This window comes from Manacus candei, unplaced genomic scaffold (genome assembly GCF_025592945.1).
Source record: "Manacus candei isolate 608988 ecotype Guabito, Panama unplaced genomic scaffold, ASM2559294v1 h1tg000150l, whole genome shotgun sequence".
Classification (NCBI taxonomy): domain Eukaryota; kingdom Metazoa; phylum Chordata; class Aves; order Passeriformes; family Pipridae; genus Manacus; species Manacus candei.
In genome coordinates this window covers 194,402-211,841 of record NW_026138198.1, presented here as the reverse complement: position 1 = coordinate 211,841, position 17,440 = coordinate 194,402, and the positions used below count along the sequence as shown (strand labels likewise).

The window sequence follows — 17,440 nt, the reverse complement described above, 5'->3', positions numbered from 1 at the left end:
GAAATAAAATTGTTTTTTGTGCTGAGGGTGGTAAAACACGGAACAGACTGCCCAGAGAGGTTGTGGAGCCTCTGAAAATCCCAAGGGAAACATCCTGGGCAACCTGCTCTCAGCAGGGAGGCTGGACTAGACCACCTCCAGAGATCCCTCCTGGTCTGCACCATGCTCTGCTTCTATGAATTCGACTTTCTCAGCTAAAGGTTAACTTAGCTGGGACAAAAACCCATATAAACTTTTTATGAAGAGAGAAAATGCTATTTGAAATCTAAGACAAAAAAAATCAGCTGTTCCAAATGCAACTTTTATAGGTTTTGTGGCATTAACCATATGTTGAAATTCCCCAGGAAAAAAACCCAATAGGCTTATGCTGTCTCAAAAGCAATGCATTAAAACATTAATTCTGATTCTCACAGGATTTTTTCCCCATATTTCTTACCAGCTATCATGGAATCATAGACTTGATCACAGAATGATTTCTGCCAGAGGGATTGCTGGGGTTCATCTGTTCCAATATTCTATGCAGAGCAGGATCAGCTTTAAAGTTGGATCCAATTTCAAGTTTGAATCATGTTGCACGGGTGATTTCCAGCTGAATTTTGAGCATCTCTCCGTGCAAAAACAATGAACTACATCTATTCCTATCTTACTGCCACATAAATTAAGCTTTCAGCTTCATTTCATCCTCATTAAAGAATATCTCTGAAAAAGATGATTGATAGGTACTCAACTTGGTCTTGTTTTAGCTGACAAAGCTTTGATATGACTGAAATCTCTAGAAAAGCTGCTCGTTTGGTGGACTCCTTCAGACAGGTCCTGAACTCACTGTCTGCCTAAATATGCAGAAAAGGCACTTTCTAAATATTATTTTAAATACGTAAATTTTAGACTTATTCACTGCTAAACAGGTATTATGCTACATTTTTTTTCCCCTTCAAAATTATTTCAGATTAAACACTGCTTCACAGAACAAGTATTGCAACTAGGTTTTTATCAGAAGTATTAATAGAATTATTTTCCAGTGGTGTTATACTGAAGTGTAATCACTTGGCATAGGCAGTAAAAGAAAGGTCAGGCTTTCTGCACAGGGATATAACTCATCCTCAGTGGGTTCAAATAAACACCTAGGATATTTCCACATTTTAAGGGTTGATGTGTGTGTCAAATATTTAAAATTTTGAGCCTAAGAATTCAGTTTAAAATGTTGCCTTATGTCTTGTGTTGGTATTAATTTATACATGTAAAGTCTGAAGAATGAATTGTTCTTAAGAAGGACAAGCAAAGTCAATATACAAAAAAGCCTAGTGTTGCCTGGATGAACAACAAAAACAAGTACTTGACAAATTAATCTGTGGGGGTCCAAAGTCCCCCAGTATTGTCTACAATATCTCTGTTAAGAGAACAGCAGAACAACCAGTCAGACCTGGAAGCTCATATATACATTACAGCACTGCAGACTCTCATTTAGGGGTTTCAGGTGTCATTAGAATTGACTGTTTTCAGCATAGATTTGAGTGCTGAACCCAACCTCTGCTCCCTGATCCAACTATAAAATGACAATGTGATGATTCTTGTTTTGCTCATAAAAATCACGTAAAATTACTTTATGTAATGACAAGCCAGAAGGTGCCTTCCCAAACCTGCAGATTTGCAGTTGTGCAAATGTGTGATTTGCATGAACTCAAAGGCAAGTGCAGAGGTTCAGCTTCACTGCAAAGCAGCCAAAATGCAGCCCAACCCCTAATTCCTTATCTTAAAGTACAGTTTCCTCCTGTAGCTGTACTGGATACTGTAAGGGACCTTAAAGATCTCATTCCAACCTCTTGCACCTTCCACCATCCCAGGTTGCTCCAAGCTCTGTCCAACCTGGCCTGGAACACTTCCAGGGATCCAGGGGCAGCCACAGCTTCTCTGGGCATCCTGTGCCAGGGCCTCACCACACTCAGACACAAGAATTTCTTCCCAATATCCCATCTAACCCTGCCCTGGCAGTGGGAAGTCATTCCCCTTGTCCTGTCCCTCCAGGCCCTTGTCCAAAGTCCCTCTCCAGCTCTCCTGGAGCCCCTTTAGTCACTGGAAGGGGCTCTCAGGTCTCCCTGGAGCCTTCTCTTCTCCAGGTGAACCCCCCCAGCTCTCCCAGCCTGGCTCCAGAGCAGAGGGGCTCCAGCCCTTGGAGCATCTTTGTGGCCTCCTCTGGACTTGGTCCAGCAGCTCCACATCCCTGTGATGTTGGGGGCCCCAGAGCTGGACACAGAACTCCAGTGGGGTCTCACAAGAGCACAAGAGGGAGACAATCCCCCCTGCCTTGACCTTTCTTTGATAATAAGGTGTCCCATTTCTGTGTTGTGCCATAACAATACAGGTGATGCACTGAAGGGGACCAGACACCAAGAGGAGTCAGCAACATCAGGCACCATAAACTCAGTTCATTTTGCAAGGCATGGAATGAAATACTTTGTAAGGATGAAAATCAAAATTCCACTACAGTTTGCTCAGCAAACAGCGGGATGTCCCCCCGGAGCAGTGATCTCCAGGGTGCACCATGAAAAACAGAGCTTGAGAAATCACTCACTGTCATACAGGACACAGCCACATACTTTCTGTCACCTTCAGCATTTAAAGTTTGTTATGCTCCCAAAAAAACCCACAGGAATGCAGCACGGGCATTATGTTATTTATAGGCCACAGGTTGGAGACTCTTTTTCAGAGGAAGGTTTGCTTGGATTAAGAGTTTAATAACGGGGCATTTATTCATCCTATCATCAAACATCATCCTAACAAATGCCCTGGATGAAGCTTAGTTATTTCCTTGTTAACATGCTGCAATCCAGGAGCAGAATTAATAAATAAAATCACTGGATTTGACTTACTTTGGGTTTATTTTGAAATTCTAAGTACTAACAGACTGTTACAGCAGCTTGTATTAACTTTGCTGAGCAATTAGAGGACGTGGTTAGTTTTTCATCCCCTTCAGTGCTTTATCATATCATTGAGAGCAGTCACTTTGCTTCCCAGATTTATTCTGATTTTCACTAGCCATAGATAACAGCTCCCTGGAAACCTTGATGGGACCAAAATCTGTTTCATACAGGACACAATTACAACAAATTGTAGCACTTAAGGAATTTATAAACTGAATTCAGCACTTCTCCAACTACTTATGTTTACCCCACCAGTAATAATAATGCAAGTTACAAAGCTCCTCTCAGTGCCTTTGCAAACGGGAATCGTGGATGTCAGTGGATCCAAGATGTATTGAGAGGCATATTATAATGACAAAACCACTTTTCACACACTGTCAGCTGTAATTTTCCTGCAACTCTCCTATTACTACAAAAAAAAAAATAATCTATTGAAAGTTGTTAGTGACTTGACACATATTCCATTTGAAGTGATGGCATACATAGCTTGGGTGTACTTTTTTTGGTTTTGCTTTTTTCCTCTTTTAACTTTTTAGAAAAGGCACTGGTGCCTGAATTTGGAGTTTCTTTTTCTGAACTTCTGTGTTTTCACAAATATCAGAGATTATTCTTTCTCATCACTCTCCCCAAACTCCCTAACATCAAATCTGAAAATTTCTGTTCTCTTTCTTAAAAAAAAAAAAAAAAATAAAAATCCCTGATTTCTCTTCCTTACTCAATAAGGAGAATCCAAGTACCACTGAAGCCATCCATCCTTCCATCAGAAATTAAGCTACCAAAGGCTGGGAGCACTCAGGAAAACATAGATTTGCTTTCCATGTAAGAGCACAATACCGTGCCACTAACAATGGTGAGCTTTGTGCCAGAACATTGGAACACTAAATCAGCACAGACACACAAACACAGGTAAAAGTGCCTCCCAGAAGGGAGGTTGTACTGGCACAGTGCTGTGGCTCAGGGGTCATACCACTTTATCCACCTTTTTGACAGAGCTGTTGAAGCAGAACACCATACTGCAGGCTAGACCAGAGGAAAGGATCTTTTAAAGTAGTACAAATAGGAAAAAAAAAATATATTCATAAAGTCCTCACTAGCTTTGAGGGGAGTCACAAACTTAACTACTCTCTGAAATGCTGGAAAAACAAATAACACTCTGGTTTTCCTTACAGTGATTACAGAATTCCCCTGAATATTGCCTTGCCTCCAATTTATTCACAAGCTTTTACTTGTGTGGGCATGTGGCCCAAACACAGCCATTCCTACTCTGTGTAACTGCTTTGTACAAAGCTGCAGGTAAAAAATAAAGCTGCTTTATAAAGAGTAACACGACCAAATCCCTACTGAAATATATTGTGAGGCCTCTGTACTTGCAGTTCGTGGTTTGTAGGTTGTTCACCAAGTGACAACCAACCAACAGAAATAAAGTGTGAAAGCCAAAACCACTGAATTTTTGCTGTGCAATACTTACTCTGAGCAACCCAATCAACTGTCTACATTAAACAGATCACTAATTTCAGAAATCTACTCTTAAAAATGTTCCATGCATTGGATTGAGATTCCCAGCAACTCTAAGTGAATGTCCTCAGCCTGGTCATTAAAACATAAGGACTACCACAACAGAATGAATGCCCAAGATTTGCTAAAGCTGAAAACTAATAAATTCACAGAATGAGTAAGAATGGAAAATTAAATGTGTTCTGTAAAACTGACACTACTCCCTTTAGGGCAAAAATAGGGATGCTGGACAGAGATCTATTAACCAGTCTGCATTTGGACACTGACTCTTTTTGTCCCATCAAGATATTTCAGTTTGAAGTGAGACTTCAAACACAGTTAAAAGACATAAACAAAAATGGGAACATGATGTTTATCCATAAATACAATTTTCACAGTGTTCATCAAATGTGCTGCAGCAGGAAATCCCACATCAAGACGTACTGAAAAATGGGAGAGCAAACTGATGGTTCCCACTATGTAGAATGGAAAACCAACACAGATCATATTCTTGCTTAAGAAAACCAGACCCCAAGTGTCCAAAAAACATATTATAGTGATCTAAACAATCTTACCCTCCTTCCCATCAACAGGTTTTGATACTTCCATGTCAAAGCTCTCCTGCAGCTGCTGGCCTTTGAAGCGGTTGAGATGCTCCTGTTCTATTAAGTTACTTTCCTCCTCCTCCAGAGGTTGCCATGTGCCATCAATAAACCACTGTCCACGCATTACAGGGATCTTTTCTGTTTCTGAAATAAAAAAAAGAAGATTTTTTTAATGCAACAAATCACAAACTGACTGCAGGAAAAAGGGGAGGGAATTTCGTTGGGTGTCTTGATGGAAAAGTTACACTCCTGCTGCTGGGATCCGTAATAAATGACTTGAGAAACACCATCACCTTTCCCCATGGGGTTGAAATGAGGAGTTCAATCTGCAAACCTGGAGGCAACGAGGCCAAGTTTTCCAAGTGTGTGTGAGGATGCGAGAGATGGACAGAAAAACAGAATCCCAGAATGGTTTGGGTTGGAAGGAGCTTAAAGACCACCTTGTTCCACCCCTTGGCACGGGCAGGGACACCTTCCACTATCCCAGGTTGCTCCAAGCCCTGCCCAACCTGACCTTGAACGCTTCCAGGGATGGGGCAGTCCACAACCTCTCTGGGCAACTCAGATGAGGGTTCTGCAAAATTTATTAAAGGTTTAATTTAAACAACAGCCCAGCTTTAGTGGGATATACTCCTCTCCACTCAGCTGCCTTGAATTTTTGAATAATTAAGCTATTTGTGAGGCTTATGCTCCTCTACACAATTTGACTGATAACAACCATCAGTTTCCAAGTTATCAAGAGGATGCAGAAAGAGGAGGAGATGCAAACCCACTCATGCTTACTCTGACTGCACAGAGCCTTATTTCCTTTGGGAATTGCACTTCCAAGAACCCAAATTACACAACGATTAGCATAAATGGTGATATTTAAAGATGAAAGGATTTTTTTTTTTTATTAAAATCAGTCTTTTGCTGAGGGCTGGTTTTGGTCACTGTCAATCTCGTTTCAGTTCTCCAAATGAGGAAACAGCATTTACTGCCCACGTGGCAAAAGAGAAATCTCTAAGAAAAATGTATCTTGGCTCTTATTTTACATCAAACTGTTCTTGTTGCCCACACTAACCACTGGGAGCAATGTAGGGAGCAAGAATTACCTTCCTATACCCATCCCTGCAAGGAAGATGGGACAATAACACCCATTTTAACTCAGATTAGAATTTCTCCTCCCACACCTGGAAAAATCAAGGAGAAATACTGTGTGTGCCTGTGATCCACAAGCCTGTAAAACCCCAAACTCCAGGTGTATGGGATTAGCACAGATAGAGGCATGCTGAGAGCCCAGAACAGTTGGACCAGTGACCCCCAGTGCACACTTGGAGGTGTGTGTATATAACTATATATGTACATATAGACTGACTCAGCCAACTGCAAACATCTTGTGTGTGTGCATACAAACCCCAAAAGTTTAGCTCTACATAGCAGATAAGAACTGAGGCTTAAAAAGGAGATGGGGGGGGAATAGGCTTTACTACTCAAAGATCTCTTTCTACCTGGAAACAGGGGAAAAAAAATGACAACTTGGAAATTGATGAAAAGAAACAGTAAATGAAAATTAGGTGAAAAACAACCATGAAATAATAGATTTCAGAGTTACTGAGCACAGAAGGGATCTCTCTGACCTATCACCAGAGCAGAGCAAACACAGCTGGGTGAGGTGACCCAGCCACGGGCAGTGGTTTTTAGGCTGGTCACAGAGCTCTGTGAGCACAGCCACTAATCCAGGTCACAAAACCATCTGTTTCTCAGAGTCCCAGACTGGGAATGGGCACATCCCACTGACATTCTGATGTCTCTGCACTGCCCTCTGCTACAGATATGTCATTATTGTTCCTTGTGCCTGCAGACACCGGTACACACCAAAAGTAATTTTCATACTAACTGCAAAACTAATTGGAACACACACCCCCCCCCAGCTTACTTGGAACCTCTAAACCACTCTGAATTCTTCATCCCTCAGACCACGGAATGCACAAGCTATGAAAGCAAGAGGAAAATCACCTTGCAATAATCTTCCCACAGGGTAAACAACACTCGAAAGGTTCCAAAGCCAAATTTTGAAACCTGTCCCATAGGGGATTTACAGGAAAACACTGTTTCCACAGTACTAAAAGTGGCAAAAAGCTCTTAGCACCCCACCTCTGTCACAGAAGGAGGGCACAGGAGTGGGTGATGACATCCCTACGCTGCTCCTGCCCCAACGAAAAGTGAACAGCAGGAAAGCTCACAGCAGGGAGGGAAGCAGATGATCTGGAGCAAAGAGCCCAATTACCACTGAATTCCCCTCACTTGGTGCTGGCACAGGTGCTCTCCCAGTTACCCCAGCATTCTCCTGACTGGGAATGCTGTAGAACAGCCCCTCGGGGCACACATGGCACAACACAGAGGAAATTCCCAAAACAACGGCTCCAAGCACTGCCAGGCTCTCATCCCAGCTTCCCACAGATCCCAGTTCCCCTCTCAGGCATTACATGTTCTGGTTCAACCCTCCCAAAGCCCCATTCAAGCTCTTGGCTCCCCCTGCACCCTCAGCTCTGCCTAAATGGAACATAGACAACTCAGGCTTGTGGCCTGACCAAAACCCAGACAGAAGTAGTGCAAGACCCAGTTCTGCCACTCAGCTCCTCTCTGCCCTCCCAAAATAGCTATTCCAGGTAGAAGCCAATTGTTACGTGCTGAATTCCTAATGTTTGGCATGTTGATGATCCAGCAGATGAATAAAGAGGTTGGAGTGTTCCAATGGCACAGTTCTTTAGTGGAAATTAATCCCAAACAAAAGCTCCGAGTGGCTTTAAACTGCACAAGGTCACAGTCACCACAAATGGCACAGGAAATCCAATATTCCGTGAAAATTTGGACTAACTTTGGAGTCTACATCCCATCAATGAGGTGTGAAAGATGAATATTTGCTTTTCATGAGATGAAAGTCACTTGCAGCAGTGTTAGTTGTCACCACACACAGCAGCCTCCTTCCTTAGCCTTTGCTGTATTCCCAGATATTTTACACCTGCCAGACATCCACATTTTTCAGTACATCCAATGCACACAGATCCAGTTAGGCTGCCCTTTACAAACAAAGCTCTGTCTGTAGGAAGGAATGAAATGCACATAAAATGTGAGCCTAGATAAAGGATCCCATTGTGGCTGAAGCAATGACACAACTACGTCAGATGTTAATCCTCACTGGGAAAATCTGTAAGCAATTCCTTAATTCTTGACTAACCAGCCTGTTGAGGCTCCATTCATTGAATCCACAAAAAGATATATATTTTTGAATCATAATCATATGAATACTATTTTGTATTCATTTTGTTTAGAGTACAAGACACCTATTTTTCAGTTTTGAATGGCTTTAAGTTTTTCACATGGGAATTTCCACCTACAGATTTCTGAAATTCTAACCATAAAGTATTAAAATAAACATTTTCAGGCTCTTTTCACCTGAGAGAAACTTTCCCAGAGTCGTTCTTTACAACAGGAGTCTATAGTACTCAAAAGCAGCTCTCAAACATAACATGGGCAGAGCCTTTCCCAGAAAAGCTCAGCCAGGAAAAACTGTTTGAAATAAGAAAAATTTTAACATAAAATCTTTGCAGAACAGTTCAGCTTGGGAATAAATTAATATATCTGGCTCAGGGTCTGGAAACATATGGAAACATAAATCACTTTCACTTCCAAAGACAGATTATTATGGAGCTTCGGTTTAAAAACCTGAGTGAGGCAGTTCTGTTTTCCAGTTCTGTGGGATTTTAGGAGGACCAGGGAGGGTTTTTTAACTCATCTCCTCCTTTAAGCTGTTGGACATTTTTAGTGCAGCCAAAGGCACCCTGAGCTACAAGGTGCTTTTATTTCACATCACGAGCTGGATGGCAGGTTTGAACACTGTGCTACTGGGAAACCTCAAGAGAAAACCACCTGGAAGCAAAAGGAAACAAGTAAAGGACAATTCCTGCCATCAGCAGCATGATTTGGTTTTCAGAAAACTGAACATGGTCTTTTTAGAACTGAGATACTCAAATCTGTGAACAGAACCCACAAAGAGCCATTTCCCATGGAGACAGGCTGGGAGAGCTGGGGGGGTTCACCTGGAGAAGAGAAGGGTCCAGGGAGACCTGAGAGCCCCTTCCAGGGCCTAAAGGGGCTCCAGGAGAGCTGGAGAGGGACTTGGGAAAAGGGGGAATGGCTTCCCACTGCCAGAGGGCAGGGTTAGATGGGATATTGGGAAGGAACTCCTGGCTGGGAGGGTGGTGAGGCCCTGGCACAGGTTGCCCAGAGAAGCTGTGGCTGCCCCTGGATCCCTGGAAGTGTCCAAGGCCAGGTTGGACAGGGCTTGGAGCAACCTGGTCTAGTGGAAGGTGTCCCTGCCCATGGCAGGGGGTGGGACTGGATGATCTTGACTTTCCCTTCCAACCCAAACCATTCTGGGATTCTATGACAACCTACCAGAGGTCACCAGCTCCAAAAGGAGGTGGCATTTCAGTCACGAAGACAGGGAGGTATATTAATGGTAATTACATGGAATACTCTGGATTGGGTGAGGAAACAAGGAGACTGCAACACAAGGAGATTTTTCAGTAAAATTTGTTCACTGTGGGAAAGAAGAGAGGCCTTCCTAACCACAGTTCCTCTGTTTAATCCTGCACAGGTGCTGCTACTGAAAGATTCCCCTGTGTTTCCATCCCGAGAACTTGATGGAAACTATTACAGTAAGCAGCATTAAAAAGTGATGAACCAAAACTGCCATTTTGGCACCCAATTTCACTCACTTATCCACCTTCAACAAATTAATTCATGTCTTGGATATTCAGATGATTTCAGAGAAGCTGGAACTACATTCTGTCAGATATTTTTGTTTTATGGAAGAATTAAACACACTGGCATTAAATCATGTTGCAATTTAGCTTGGTTTTTTGTCAATGCATAATTCCAAATCTATTATATGAAGTGTTATTTACCCTTATCCCTGCAATCTCGATCCCTAGGAAAGGATTTGCCTTGATTTCTTTACTGCCTTAAGTCCTACACCACATAATCTGCAGTTGGCAGTGCTTCAGCCTGAGAGATACCAACACATTTGACTGGTTATACACTTGCATGGTTTATTTATATGAGAATTTCTAAATAAATTTGAATGGTGGGGATTAAAAGCAGATGAAAAGCCCTTTATTTAAATTAATCACACATATTTTACCACTTTTACAGGAAATTAGTTTAAGAGATCTACTCTGCAACAAAGGATTTATTTATTTTTACACAAACAGCCCTTTTTTCTCCCTGAAAATCCAAAGAATAAAAGGATACAAGTCCTGTAATTAATGATGCCATAAGAACACAAGTGACTTGTGTAATGATAATCACCTAAACCCTCTGAATAACAAAAATTCTGTTAAAATAAAAATTGTATGCAACATATGAATCACTGCACATGTGTGGAGTGTCTCTGTATAACCCAGCTACCTTTTTGTGAAGACCTTTAAACTGTGATCATATCTAATATAAATTTACTAAAAAGCTGGGTAATCCATCGAAACAAAGTAATTCTGAGCAGAATTTGCTTTCCTTTTCCTTCTTGCACTATTACATCAATTCTATCATACATTTCCTGCCAGCCCATTGCTTGAAATGGTGTATTCCTAAATTTAAATACTGTACAACTCAAACAACCCTCTTTCACCTGACTTGATTGAGGAAACTGTTACAAAACTAAGAGATAATGACTAAAGTCCTGCTCAGATGGCCAAGTGAAGGCACTCCTGGCCCTCTGCATCCATCAGTCTCAAGACATCTATAACAATTTGCCCACAAATGAGATCTAAAAGGTTAACAGAATATTCAAAGGCTCAGAAATTTAAATTAAAGCTTGTGTTTTGCTCAAATTGCCAATTCCCAGCTCTCCAAGCCCAAAGCCAAGAGGCTGGACAAGAAACACAAGCTCGCAGAACGCTGTCAGCTCGAGATGCTTTTCAGTGCAGTAATTTCAGATTCCTGCTTTTTGGTGTAGTAACTGCTTTTCCTTAAGCCTGATTTCCTTCTTTCTACAAGTGGCAAAAAATTTTCAGTATGTGAGGACATAATCTGCACAAGATGAAGGCAACTGTGAGGCTACAAACGTGACATCTTGAACTGAAATTTAGTTAAATAAGGAAGTGCCCACACATCTACCAAGGATAAAAATTCTTGGCAAAAAACAGTCTGTTTGGTTTTTTTCTCCTTTTTTTTCCCCCAAAAGGTTTGCTACAAGTGCTGAACATCAGATGACTTGGAGCACAGCAATTCTTGCAACTGTCATACACACAAAAACCTGAATGTTGACATTAGGAACTGAGTAAGCATGAGAGAATCATAGAAGGGCTTGGGTTGGAAGAGACATTAAGGATCATCTTGTTCCAAACACTGTGACATGGGCAGGGACATCTTCCACTAGACCAGATTGCTCCAAGCCCTGTCCAACCTGTCCCTGAACACTTCAACGTTTACCTAGTTCCTTTGTGGCTGGGTTTGTAGAGTCTTGAAAGGAAAAAGAGAGAGAGAGAGAGGAAAAAGAGAGAGAGGAAAAAGAGAGAGAGGAAAAAGAGAGAGAGGAAAAAGAGAGAGAGGAAAAAGAGAGAGAGGAAAAAGAGAGAGAGGAAAAAGAGAGAGAGGAAAAAGAGAGAGAGGAAAAAGAGAGAGAGGAAAAAGAGAGAGAGGAAAAAGAGAGAGAGGAAAAAGAGAGAGAGGAAAAAGAGAGAGAGGAAAAAGAGAGAGAGGAAAAAGAGAGAGAGGAAAAAGAGAGAGAGGAAAAAGAGAGAGAGGAAAAAGAGAGAGAGGAAAAAGAGAGAGAGGAAAAAGAGAGAGAGGAAAAAGAGAGAGAGGAAAAAGAGAGAGAGGAAAAAGAGAGAGAGGAAAAAGAGAGAGAGGAAAAAGAGAGAGAGGAAAAAGAGAGAGAGGAAAAAGAGAGAGAGGAAAAAGAGAGAGAGGAAAAAGAGAGAGAGGAAAAAGAGAGAGAGAAGGGAAAAAGAGGGGGAGAGAGAAAGGAAAAGGAGAGAGAGAGAGAAAGGAAAATGAGGAAAAAAAATCTGCTGAGGACAGGAAACTTCACAATTAGAACAGTTACAGACACTGACTGTGACATGGGAGGTCCCTACATTTTACTGACAGTGACATGAGCATGTTTGCTGGGTGAACAGAGAGATGTTGTAATAAAATAGCCCCAAACTAAACTCGCATTTTTTCATGCTTGCTGGGTAACAGAACACACCTTTTAACTTTTTTTTTTTTTTAAATAGCTTCAAATTCTACATCTTTCTAGCTCTTCCCTCACGTTATTTCACAACGGAGCAGGTGACTGAGGTTTAAATAAATGGAGCAGCTCGTTTAATCACAGCCCCGTGACCTCCCTTTGTTTAACCACAAACACATGTGACCCGTCCTGCTCTCTCGAAAGCAACAAGTCCCGAGGAGGAGTTCAAGGGTGACATCTCAGCCTCAGAAAACTTTAGAGTAACATGGACTCTGAGCCAGACTTTGAGCCAGCGCCTGAGCTGCAAAGAGGTTTAATTCACTGAGCAGTAAATACCATTATTTTGCTGGTTCATCAAATAATTCTCAATTGCTTCATTGAGGCAATTTCAAAATTACAGGTGGAAGTAGCTTTTGAGTTTCACGGAGAACTAAACACATTCAGAGCAATCCAATTGGCACAGGTGGGATTTTCTTTCCAGACTGAACTACAGAGCCTCTGTGTGTTTGCTTCAAAGCTGGATCCAAAAGGCAGGAACACACACTTTGCTCTGCTGCAGACTTGGAATTACCTCTGATTTACCAAGACTGCCTGAAGCATTCAAGCAACAGCCTGTAACTGTTTTTATCTGAACTGTTTTTAATAGGTTTACGTGATAAAGTGAGCAATCCAAAAGAGGAACAAAAGGACTAGTTCAAATGTCAAACACAGAAGTAACCCCACAAAAAGAGAGACACGTCCTTACTCAAAAAGAGATTTATGTCCTCAAAGTTATCTCTCATCTCAATTGCTATTAATCAACCAAAAATACAGAATCACAGAAAGGTTTGGGTTGGAAGGGACCTTAAGATCATCCAATTCCAACCCCCCTGCCATGGGCAGGGACACCTTCCACTGGACCAGGCTGAACACTTCCAGGGATTCAGGGGCAGCCACAGCTTCTCTGGGCAACCTGTGCCAGGGCCTCACCACCCTCCCAGCCAGGAGTTCCTTCCCAATATCCCATCTAACCCTGCCCTCTGGCAGTGGGAAGCCATTCCCCCTTGTCCTGTCCCTCCATTCCTTGTTCCAAGGCCCTCTCCAGCTCTCTTGGAGCCCCTTCAGGCACTTGGAAGGGGCTCTAAGGTCTCCCTGAAGCCTTCTCTTCAGCCTGTCTCCAGAGCAGAGGTGCTATAAAGTACACATCATGTTTCTCAGGAAGGATTTTTCTATTTGAGATACCAGTTTAATTAACATATCCACAAGTGCTGTTTACACAGACCTGATCCTGATGCTCCAAGTCAAAATCCTAAAGCTCACCAACTGGTTGTGTCAAGGATGAGCAGGAAACACTCATTAAAAAAAAACAAAACCTTTGGACTGCTGAAACATGAAATGGGATTGCAATTTTAATTCTTAACAGTTAAAAGAGTACCCCAAATTTCAACAGTAGTGCTCTGAGGGGAAATACTTCCACCACCGGTGTTTGCTGCTGGAACCACTGAGTTGTAGGAGCTTGTCAGCTCTTTTCTCACTCAGGGAGACCTGGAATTTCTGAAACCGCATTAGGTCAAAGCTAAACCCACAAAAGAACAACTGTGACATGTGACAAACATGTGAGTCCCTCCCAAAAGGTAAGAATGTGCTCCAACCCCATCGACAGTCACGGGGCTTTTGCACAATCCCCCCCTCACACCCCGTGTGTGCTCTCCTGGTGCTCCCAAATCAGGCTTTGTTCCCTGGCTCCACCAGCACAAACGATCATGGATGAACAGTTTGAGCCATAGATTCTTATACAGGAATATATTTAAAAAAAAACAAGAGCAAGATGTTCCTGTGCTCACCTCAGACCTGCCACTAATGAACAAGGTGAACCCATCCAAGGGCACAATAACCTTTGTTGTCAACTCCTCCCTTCTCCTTCACAACAATTCTTTTTTTCCTGTTCTCTCCTCCTAATCTCACTTCCTTCTTCTGTCTACTCTATCCCAACTCCAGATTTCCCTACCCTTTCATCCTCATGTTTAACTTTTTCCTTCAATTCTTCTTTAAACCCTGTAGGGTTTCCCCCCAAGAAAACCAGCGTGATTTTCACAGAATCCCAGAATGGTTTGGGTTGGAAGGGACCTTTAAAGCCCATCTTGTTCCAACCCCCTGCCACAGGCAGGGACACCTTCCACTAGACCAGGTTCCTCCAAGCCCCATCCAACCTTGAACAATTCCAGGGATGGGGCAGCCACAGCTTCTCTGGATAACCATTTTCGTGTCTTTCACCTTCAGTATCACTGCCTGGGATCCCACTTGCACCCCGTGCTTCCTTCATCCCAGTGCTGATTTCTACAGCACTCACTATCTCTGGAGTTTCTCCTCTCCAGCTCCACTCCAGAGTGGCTACAGCTACTCTGCAACCCACTCAAACAGATCACATCACACCAGTGACCCTTCCTCTGGCCAACACTCAAACTGCTACTTCATCTTTACTTTTTTCAACCTTGCAGATATGACTGAGAGAATTGCTCATGCTTCTTACTTTAATTTCTTCCTCTTTTGCAGATTTTTCTTCCATCTAGGCCTTCTGCTTAGCAACTGGCACAGTGTCAGCTCTTACAGATCCTTGTCGTGCCCCCCTGGGAGCTCTGTACAATGTCTCTCTTTGCTTCCAGTACTGTTTTTCCCTAAAGAATATCACACACACACATAAAAATTCACCTGCCATCTGTCTTTAATCCAGCTCTGTCACCTCCAAATTAAATCCCATCCTCTTTCTTTGATATCACCACTGTCCTATCAGTATTCAAGCCTGAATTAAGTCACAACACAACTCCTGATCCTCCTCATCCCATGAATATTTTCTGACACTCTCTCACCCACAGCTTGCAACCCAAGTATTCCCTACATCTCTGCCTTCGTCCTTCTTGACAACATCCAGCCAGGAAAAGTGCTGGACCACATCAAAGGGCAAACACAACTCGCTTTCTAAGCCACATCCATCCTTAGCTACTCTGCTGGAGTTGACACCATCCACTGGAAAGGGATTCTGTGATTCTGGTACTGTTTAAAGGAGTAAGACAACAGATTCATTTTGCTTAAACAATGCTTGGAAATCACAAACATAAAAGCTGAGGACATGGAAGAAACTTGCCCTCACAGACATATCCAAGCAAAGTGCTGACATCTCCCCCCTGTTCCAGCAAAAGCAGCCTAAATGTCACAGGTTCCCTCTACTGAGAGAAGGTACCAGAGACCCCAAACAAAAGCAGAACATATATACAAACAAGTGTGATTTAACACATGGAACATTGCAAACTTAAAAGTTGTTTCATCTATGTGTGTTAGATCACAGAAACCCAGTCTGATCGGAGTTGGAAGGGACCTTAAACACCATCTTGTTCCAACCTCCTGCCATGGGCAGGGACACCTTCCACTAGACCAGGTTGCTCCAAGACCCCTGGACACTTGAACACTTCCAGGCCTTTTGGTCAGAAAGGAGCTGGATAAAACTAATGAGATGCTTCTGAAAGGATGGTATAGTGAAAGCAGAAGCAAAAAAGTAAAACTCAGAAAGATTTTGAGTAGCAAAAGTAGCACTTCACCTTTACCAAGTAAAGTATCAGTGTTTTATTTGCAAAAGAATAACACACCTGGAGATAAAAATCCCAATAAAACAGTACTGAGGAGTTCAGCCTTAAATCAAAACATCCTTTATACAGAGGAAGTTGTATAATCAAGTTCCAAGACTGTCCAACACACCAAAAGCAATTTTCTAAGAGTGCTGTAAAGCAACTAAAAACGCTGCTAAAACCAGACTAAAACGAATGAAAGTCACAAATATACTGATAAACTCTTGATTCAAAGCCCTTAATTTTCATCTTGCCTCATGTTTCTGTTTTAATTCTGCTTCAGAATACAGTACAAACCCATACACTAAACACGCAGCCTCAGAAGAAATAAGGGACACTGACTAAATCAGCCAGGCCTAGGGGGGCCTCCACTTTGGTTTAGGGCTGTCAGTCTGTAAAATGTCAAGACACAAACTTATGCTGCCAGGCCTAGGGAAGGCAGAAGCACCCAGGGCTCCTGCACAACACAGAGAAGCTCTGAAATGTTGATTTTTTCAGTCTTGACAGCACAGCCCAAAGAACCACGAGTGACTGAGGTACAAAAGACTTCCTATTTTGCCGCTATCACATCTACCTCCTGCACCAAACGAGCACAGGGATAAAACAAAACCCACTGAGAAAAGAGCCTTTTGTAACCGTGTGGCGCCAACATCAACTCCTGGGCTCCAAGCCTTCTCAGGAATCTTGCCCAGCTCCGAGTTCAGAGGGCAGGTAACACTGCCCTGGCACTCACATCTCATCTTGCCGGGTGCTAACGCCTTCCTCTCCTTCTAGTTTACACAGCAGCTCTCAGATTGTTTACAAAAGAAAACACATGGGCTTGGATATTTATTTCAGTCCAAGCTAAAAGGCAGTTGAAATGCTCTTTAAAGCTGCCCAATTCCAGCCTGAGCAGACAGATCTTAAAATTAAGACCCAGCGGTCCACTCAGTATTCACAGGTATTTCCTGGTTAAGGACAGTAAAATATCTGTTATATCAGCACACCTTCACTCAGGGATGGTCCTAGTGAACCAAATGGTTTTTTTAAATACAAAAAGAGGTATTTTACTTAATAGACTTCGCAACTATTAGGTACAAAAACATCTATGTTAAAAACAAACAAACAAAAACTCCCCACCCTTCCCAAACCTGTGTCTGGGAGTAAAGTTATTTGTCCTTCCCTAAAAGACAAAGCTCCACAGGCTCCTCAAATGGCTTTAGAAATACATAAAGTTGCTGTTGTTTCTCTCCACCTATCACCACAGATTTTACAGAAGTCCAACTTTAAAATCTACTGTTTCACGACAGACATCAGCCAAGGTGATGAGTGTTCCCAACACACAGTCAGAATTCATACTGGTGAATCACAGAAACACAGGATGGTTTGGATTAGAAAAAGGACCTTAAAGATCATCCAGTTCCACCCCCCTGTCATGGGAAGGGACACTTTTCACTACACCAGGTTTCTCCAAGCTCCATCCAACTCAGCCTTGAAACATTCTGGGATGAAGAAAACTACCTGGAGAGTGACTGCTTTCCAAGAAAACACCACAAGAGCTAAATACAGACAACTTGAGAATGTAACCATGGAAAAAAAGCAAGGAAAAAGCAAATACCAGACAGGACA

The 17,440-nt window shown here is 42.4% G+C and overlaps 1 protein-coding gene across 1 annotated transcript in view; it reads right to left on the bottom strand.

Annotated features, from left to right (window-relative positions):
• Window positions 1-17,440, bottom strand: part of DDHD1 (DDHD domain containing 1) — a 66,952-nt gene that overhangs the window by 45,155 nt on the left and 4,357 nt on the right. The window contains exon 2 of the mRNA XM_051772106.1: window positions 4,988-5,161. Coding sequence (XP_051628066.1) covers window positions 4,988-5,161 — 174 coding nt within the window. The remainder of the gene's footprint in view (window positions 1-4,987; window positions 5,162-17,440) is intronic.